Here is an 8,151-nt window from a genome sequence, read left to right on the forward strand (position 1 = left end):
AGACATTTCATTCATTCATCTCATTATTATCTAGACACATTTTTCTCACACATACACACTTCCAAAAATGTTCTTTTTAAAAAAAATAAATAAATCTTTAATTAATGTGAAGCTGACATTGACCATTGTTAAAAGCTATATATAAAAAAAATTAAATGTAATCATTATGATCTAAATGCTACTGAACATTAAACAAAATTTCACCTCTACACTCGTACAGTGTCATAATTTACATCTTTATTTGTCAAATCATACGAGTTTGTAACAGTTAAAGCAAAAAGGCCTATAGATATATTTATACATGTATATGATACAGCTTCGACAGATTCCTGAAGAGCAATCTCAAAAAGCATTTACAAAAAGAGAACATTTACAAAACCTAATCTGGTATCAACATCTCTACCTATAAAGAAATATATATATTTATAATTAAAACCAAAAACTACCAAACACCTTATTGCTTTTAAACCTCAGTCTGGCATCGAATCTTTAAAGCTTTATAAAGAAAGAATAATAATTACACAAAGAGAAGAGTAAAGTTTAGGCACGATGTTGGCCGTAACGTCTCCAAGCCAACAGAAGCTGATCCCCTCACCACCAGACCAGTGATGGCACCCTTAGGTTTAGTACTTTGAAAAGCTTGGCAGAAACTTCTTGGATTATTTTTTCACGCCTATAATATTAAGACTATTTCCCCCGAAGAAAATCTCCCATTTTCAGAATTTCTCAAGTTCCTACGCAGCTGCTCACACGGAGCTCCGTCTCTCTGACACAGAAACTGTAGAGAGGCGCACCTTCGCCTCCAGGCCCGTTCAGGAGACCTGGAGAGTGTGCGAGTGTGTGTGTGTGTGTGTGTGTGTGTGTGTGTAAGATTTTCCCACCCAGTACAAAGTGTGTGCAGTGCATTTACTTCAGAAGTACAGTATCTCCTATAGCTCTCATTTTAAAAAAACAAAAAAAAAATTTACTAATAAAGGAGGGAGAAGAAATTTGATGGTCGTGTTCACAAACAATCCCGAATCTGCAGCTGAAGGAGGGGCTTATCAGAAAGGGAAAAAAAAACTGCCAATTTAAAATAATGAACATAAACTTGCCTTATGAAATTATATTTGATCCTCTTTTGCACAGCAAAACTCCTCTCCCAAAACATCACGTGCACGAAGCACAAAACATAAATGATAAATCCAGGTGTGTTTGTGTTTTTCTGAGATCTTTCACTCGATTGCTTCGTCTGAGGTATTTCTACGTTTTCTTTAAGTGATATGAAGGTTTTTTTTCCCCATACAGCAGTCGTAATGCTACACGTAACAGTATGTAGAGTTTATAACAGAAGATTTTACCCTCATTTAAAAGAAAAAGGAATAAAAGATTTGAGTAATCGTCCTCCCACATAAATATCACTAACAAACATAAAATAAAGTATCGCAAAGGGTCGACAAATATAAAGATACAGACGGATAGATATGTGAAGTGAAGTCTAACGCTCAGCACAAAACCTGTAATAGAAGCAAACTCACAATCTGTCCTCGTAAAATAATAATAATAATAATCATCTAAAATATCAGTAACGCAGCACTGGGCACCAGCTACAGGCTAAAACTAAAGCACATGGCAAAAAATATTTATATATAAATACAATTACACAAATATATAGTTGTGTGTTTTGTGAAAAGTGAAATTCCATTTTTGGTTATGATTTTGTGTGTGTGTGTGTGTAACCTGAGTCCCTCCTATTCCTCTGAGTGGAGAGAGGTGTGTGTGTGTGTAATGTTCAGTGAACAGGAAGAGCTGTTTGGTCGTCCAGCGTCAGGTGTGTGTGTGTTTCATTCCCAAGCTGAACTTAACTCATAGAGAACCTGCGGAACAGAACAAAGACAAAAACACCAGGGGGTTAGGGTCACACACACACACACACACACACACACCCAACCACCCACCGGCGCGCGCACACACACACCTCTGCACCCTCTCCAGGATGTGGTTGATCATCTTATCTGTGATCCCGGGACAGACGTCCTCAGCAGCGTGCAGACTCTTCTCCAGATTCTCAATCACACTCCTCCGCTTGTCCCCGTCCCTGTGCTGCTGTTTTAGCTAACACACACACACACACACACACAGTGTAAAGACAACTATAGACACTTCTAACTCACAAACTTAGATGACACACTGCACCTCATCCTCAGCCACACACACACACACACACACACACACACACACACACACACACACACACACACACACACACACACACACACACACACCTTACCTCAGTAAACACTGGCGTTATAACTGTGGCCAGACTGGCTGACTTTTTCTGTACCGCTTGATCCTGAAGTTAAACAAAAACACACGTGCAAGATCAGACGGGTTAAAAGTTAAGAAGTAAATAAACAGCTCTCTCTCTCTCTCACACACACACACACACACACACACACACACACACACACACACACACGCCTAGAGGTAATTAAGTATAACTCTTACGAGAGACACCATCCCATTGGACTGCTTGTCAGGTTTCTTGCGGACCGTAGTGAAGGACCACTCGGGGGACGAGTCACTGTCTCTGCTGTTCGGCTCTCTGTAACCACGGAAACCACATCACACACCGCACATCAGGTTTAACAGAAATATATCACTTTATAAAAAAGACAAAAAATTTGGCCATTTGCAGGTGTGTGTGTGTGTGTGTGTGTGTGTGTGTGTGTGTGTGTGTGTGTGTGTGCGCATTCGCAATGTGAACACTTCCTTTTAGTGTATTTTTTGGATAATGGGATTATTACCCAGCGTTTCTTAAATAATCAACAGATAACTTTCTGGCACATCACGAATTTAGAGACACATCTGTGTGTGTGTGTGTGTGTGTGTGTGTGTGTGTGTGTGTGTGAGTGAACTGAACACACACTCATTCACCAACACCACTCACACTAAGGCTGGGCGATTAATCGAAAAGCAAAGCAGGTGTCAATAACACAAGCGCTCACAAATACAGTATGAGAAGAGTTCAAGAAAATGGAAAGAAATACAGTGGTGTGAAAAACTATTTGCCCCCTTCCTGATTTCTTATTCTTTTGCATGTTTGTCACACAAAATGTTTCTGATCATCAAACACATTTAACTATTAGTCAAAGATAACACAAGTAAACACAAAATTTTTAAATGATGGTTTTTATTATTTAGGGAGAAAAACAATCTAAACCTACATGGCCCTGTGTGAAAAAGTAATTGCCCCCTGAACCTAATAACTGGTTGGGCCACCCTTAGCAGCAATAACTGCAATCAAGTGTTTGCGATAACTTGCAACGAGTCTTTTACAGAGCTCTGGAGGAATTTTGGCCCACTCATCTTTGCAGAATTGTTGTAATTCAGCTTTATTTGAGGGTTTTCTAGCATGAACCGCCTTTTTAAGGTCATGCCACAACATCTCAATAGGATTCAGGTCAGGACTTTGACTAGGCCACTCCAAAGTCTTCATTTTGTTTTTCTTCAGCCATTCAGAGGTGGATTTGCTGGTGTGTTTTGGGTCATTGTCCTGCTGCAGCACCCAAGATCGCTTCAGCTTGAGTTGACGAACAGATGGCCGGACATTCTCCTTCAGGATTTTTTGGTAGACAGTAGAATTCATGGTTCCATCTATCACAGCAAGCCTTCCAGGTCCTGAAGCAGCAAAACAACCCCAGACCATCACACTACCACCACCATATTTTACTGTTGGTATGATGTTCTTTTTCTGAAATGCTGTGTTACTTTTACGCCAGATGTGACGGGACACGCACCTTCCAAAAAGTTCAACTTTTGTCTCGTCGGTCCACAAGGTATTTTCCCAAAAGTCTTGGCAATCATTGAGATGTTTTTTAGCAAAATTGAGACGAGCCTTAATGTTCTTTTTGCTTAAAAGTGGTTTGCGCCTTGGAAATCTGCCATGCAGGCCGTTTTTGCCCAGTCTCTTTCTTATGGTGGAGTCGTGAACACTGACCTTAATTGAGGCAAGTGAGGCCTGCAGATGTTGTCCTGGGGTCTTTTGTGGCCTCTCGGATGAGTTGTCTCTGCGCTCTTGGGGTAATTTTGGTCGGCCGGCCACTCCTGGGAAGGTTCACCACTGTTCCATGTTTTTGCCATTTGTGGATAATGGCTCTCACTGTGGTTCGCTGGAGTCCCAAAGCTTTAGAAATGGCTTTATAACCTTTACCAGACTGATAGATCTCAATTACTTTTGTTCTCATTTGTTCCTGAATTTCTTTGGATCTTGGCATGATGTCTAGCTTTTGAGGTGCTTTTGGTCTACTTCTCTGTGTCAGGTAGCTCCTATTTAAGTGATTTCTTGATTGAAACAGGTGTGGCAGTAATCAGGCCTGGGGGTGACTACAGAAATTGAACTTTTAACTGTGATAAACCACAGTTAAGTTATTTTTTTAACAAGGGGGGCAATCACTTTTTCACACAGGGCCATGTAGATTTGGAGTTTTTTTTTCTCCCTTAACGTAAACCTTCATTTAAAAACTGCATTTTGTGTTCAGTTATGTTATCTTTGACTAATAGTTAACGGTTTTTGATGAGCAGAAACATTTAAGTGTGACAAACATGCAAGAGAATAAGAAATCTGTAACTGACGCTATTTGTTATTACATCACATTTGTTATTACATAAGAGGCAAGAAATTCACTGCTTAAAATACGAGTTATTTTATTTAGAAGAGATACTGCTTATTTTCTACTTTTAATAAGAAAAACATTGAAAATAATTTGTTTCCAAAAGTGCAAGTTATTTATTTTTATTTTTTATAAGAACAAAGTGACTGTTTTAGGCAATGTGTGCTTTAATTTCAGTTGTTCAACACTGATGTATAATAAATAATCATAGATAGATAGATAGTGTGCGTTTCCTTCAATTATTTTAAAAAGCAACGCACCCTTCATCTCTCACTTGTAATTCGTGAGCATATTTACTGTACAAAACTTCAGTGAACTATAAGGGGAAAAAAAATAAATAAATAAAAATAAAATAATCGTTCATTAATGGTAATCGATTGTTCAATTAATCAAGATTTTGATTTTGAGTTCCTGTGCGGCTGGTGTTTCAGATAGTCTGATCATGACTCCGGCGTACTGAGAGAACGTTCTACCTTGATGGTGTCCAAGCTCTAGTGAGACACTGGGATAAGTGCATTAGTGTATCAGGGGATTATATAGAGACATAAAGGGAGTTTATACTCTCAGGACTGAGTTCTGTTATTCTGTACAATCAAAAGTCCTGTTTTGACTTGAACACCCCTCATAGTTTGTAGATTAAGAAATGGTTGTGGTTCTGCTCTACACCGCTCTCCTTCAACCCTCAGGAACATTCTGATCCAAACAGATAAAAAGCCAAAAGTATCTTTACTTTGATGTCTGAATAACAGCAGGACAGATGTGCAGCTGGCTCAAGTAAGATACAAAAAGGTATAAGGCCATTTAAAAATTCTTGCTAAAATGATTTAATCATCCAGAACCAACAGTAAGTTGATCATTTCCACCGTCTCAGGTGTGAAGAGAGAACAGAAACATTAGAGTCTGAACTCCTTATGAACAGAGACATAACATGACTGGACGGAGGAGTTTTGACTGATTTGATATTAAATGGTTCTCTAATTACCATGATTAGACATGACATGAGCTTCCAGGTGTGAGTGAATGTCGGGGAGTAAAAAAACAAAGCACATTATTTTACATTACTGTAGGATGTGTGAGGACGTTAGTGGACATCAGTGGACATCTGCGATTGTAATATTGTGTAAAGACGGATCAGTAGATTGGACATGTGTATTACTCACGGGTCCGAGTCTGAGTCCGAGTCTCCGTCACTGTGTCCCTCAGTCCTCCAGCGCTTCAGCCTGTCTATCAGCTCAGTGAGGTAGGACGTCTTCTTGGCATTCTTCATGATGAACTTGTGCTTCAGCAGCTCCTTCGCAGTCGGTCTCTGAGAGGAGGAGGAGGAGACGGGGTGGGGGGTGGGGGGGGTGTAGGTGCAGAGAGGGAGAGATACTCATTTTCACTTTTTGTAAGTCGCTCTGGATAAGAGCGTCTGCCAAATGCCTAAATGTAAATGTAAATGTCATTGGCTGTAAAATAAAAGATTTCTCACACAAGTTATTAATGTCCACAAACTAAAATGCACGCAGATGTTTTATTATTATTATTATTATTATTATTAGTTGTTGTAGTAGTAAGTTGGAGTCACTGCATTACTGCTGTCAGGGTGTGTGTTTGTGTTGGTGACGTGATGATACATGAAAATCATAATAAACTGCATCTACACACTCGTCAGAGATTACTGGACAGATGTGTGGAACAAATGTTTACAGACTCGGGTTTAAACAGCAGGAAACATTTTAGAAAACTAATTGTTGTTGTTTTCCAGTAGATTTAATTAAATTAATTATTTATGAGCTAAGCCTGTTGACTGTGAGTGAGTGTGAGGTGGTCGTCACCTGGTGTCAGGTCTGTCCCACACACACACACACACACACACACAGAGTACAATGTGTGTAAACTTTTCTTACAAACGCAGGGTCTTTGTTTAGACACGATTCCACAAACTCCTTGAAGGTCTTGGAGAAGTCCCCGTTGAGGGTGGGGGGGGTGTTCTTCGGGATGTGAAAGAGGACACGCATGGGGTGCATGTCAGAGTTGGGCGGTTCGCCCTTCGCCAGCTCGATTGCGGTAATGCCCAGTGACCAGATATCAGCCTGGAAAACACCAAGATTAACACATAAACCATCAGCTACAGCGCACACACACACCCACACCCACAACCCTCAGTGTGTTTACAGCACAGTATACAGTCGACCCCCACAAGGGGTTATGTTCCTAGAGATCCCGCAATTGTGAAAAACTAAACAATTTTGGATATGGACAAGAAATGCCTAAATATGTCTATTTTTCAAGATTCAAAGAACCTAATTAATACACTTATCCTGTATTCAGGGTCGGGGGGACTGGAGCTATCTCAGGGGAATATTTCTTTATAGTTTAAACCCTAAATATGCCACCGAATATGCTAAAAAAAAAGCCTTTAATTTCATTTCAAACAATTAATTTCAAAGCTTCATACATCACCCTTGGGAAAAAAAGATGTAAAGGTGAACCTGTATACTGTTCTGTAGCGCTGAGTGATAGAATGTAAAATACTGTAATTCATGGGATTCTTTGGCATCAGTACTGTGGGTTAAATACAGGAATAATTCAGCGTCCCAAGCCGCGTTTTCCTCTACAGTCGCTTTGTGTTCTTACTACAGCATAAAAACGTATACAGTATTATATTTTATACAGAAAATATTTTATACAGAGTATACTGCGAACTCTGAACTGCTACTTCGTGAGGGGTCAACTGTAAGCACCAACAACAGCTGACAATATATATATATTTTTTTATTATTATTATTATTTTTTTTTTTTTCTCCAATTTTCCCCCTTATTTAGTTGTGTCCAATTCCTCCCCGTCACTAGGGGGCTCCACATTAAGGCTACTACTACCACTCAGTCGGGAGGGCGTAGACTATCCCGTGTTTCCTCCGAACCACGTGACGTCAGCCGACCGCATCTTTTCAAACTGCTCGCTCACGCACCGTTAGGGGCGGAGTTACACACTCGGAGGAAAGTGCTAGCCGCTCCTTCCGCGTGCGCGAGCTCACAGACGCCCCGATTGGCTGTAGAGCCGTGACTAATGTAGGAGCGCAAAGTACCTCTCATCCCTCCCCTCTGAGAGAGCTCGGCCAATCAGCTCTCTCTAGACCTTCGTCTGTGAGAGGAAAACAGCATCACCCGGGGTTCGAACCAGCGATCTCCAGATGATAGGGCGAGAACTTTACCACTGCGCCACTCGGAGGCTAGCTGAGAATATATTTTTAATACACATACTGTATGACATTTCCCTATTACACTACAACGTCACTGCCGCACCCCGTCACACACAACCTAACCCCTCCCCCTCCTCCCATGACAAACGGAGTCCAATTTCATTACATAAAGTATAACACCACATTAAACAGAGCGGGTTAGGGGCCTCGTTCAGGGGTTTAAGTCCCTGCACCACCAAGCTGGCCATGTTGTGTCCATGTGCACAGGCCCATAACCCTCTCTGCTCCAGGGGGCGCCGTATGATCACCACCAC

At 40.7% G+C, this 8,151-nt stretch overlaps 1 protein-coding gene across 1 annotated transcript in view; it reads right to left on the minus strand.

Annotated features, from left to right (window-relative positions):
* Window positions 1–1,704: 1,704 nt before the first annotated feature.
* stk26 (serine/threonine protein kinase 26) overlaps window positions 1,705–8,151 on the minus strand; it is a 15,023-nt gene continuing 8,576 nt past the window's right edge. Inside the window, exons 6-11 of the mRNA XM_053490842.1 lie at window positions 6,542–6,727; window positions 5,813–5,958; window positions 2,488–2,584; window positions 2,270–2,332; window positions 1,958–2,094; window positions 1,705–1,856 (exon numbers count right to left, since the gene is read on the minus strand). Of these exons, the coding sequence (XP_053346817.1) occupies window positions 1,841–1,856; window positions 1,958–2,094; window positions 2,270–2,332; window positions 2,488–2,584; window positions 5,813–5,958; window positions 6,542–6,727 (645 nt within the window). The 3' untranslated portion in view covers window positions 1,705–1,840. The remainder of the gene's footprint in view (window positions 1,857–1,957; window positions 2,095–2,269; window positions 2,333–2,487; window positions 2,585–5,812; window positions 5,959–6,541; window positions 6,728–8,151) is intronic.

Source organism: Clarias gariepinus, unplaced genomic scaffold (assembly GCF_024256425.1).
Source record: "Clarias gariepinus isolate MV-2021 ecotype Netherlands unplaced genomic scaffold, CGAR_prim_01v2 scaffold_33, whole genome shotgun sequence".
In the NCBI taxonomy this organism is placed as follows: Eukaryota; Metazoa; Chordata; class Actinopteri; order Siluriformes; family Clariidae; genus Clarias; species Clarias gariepinus.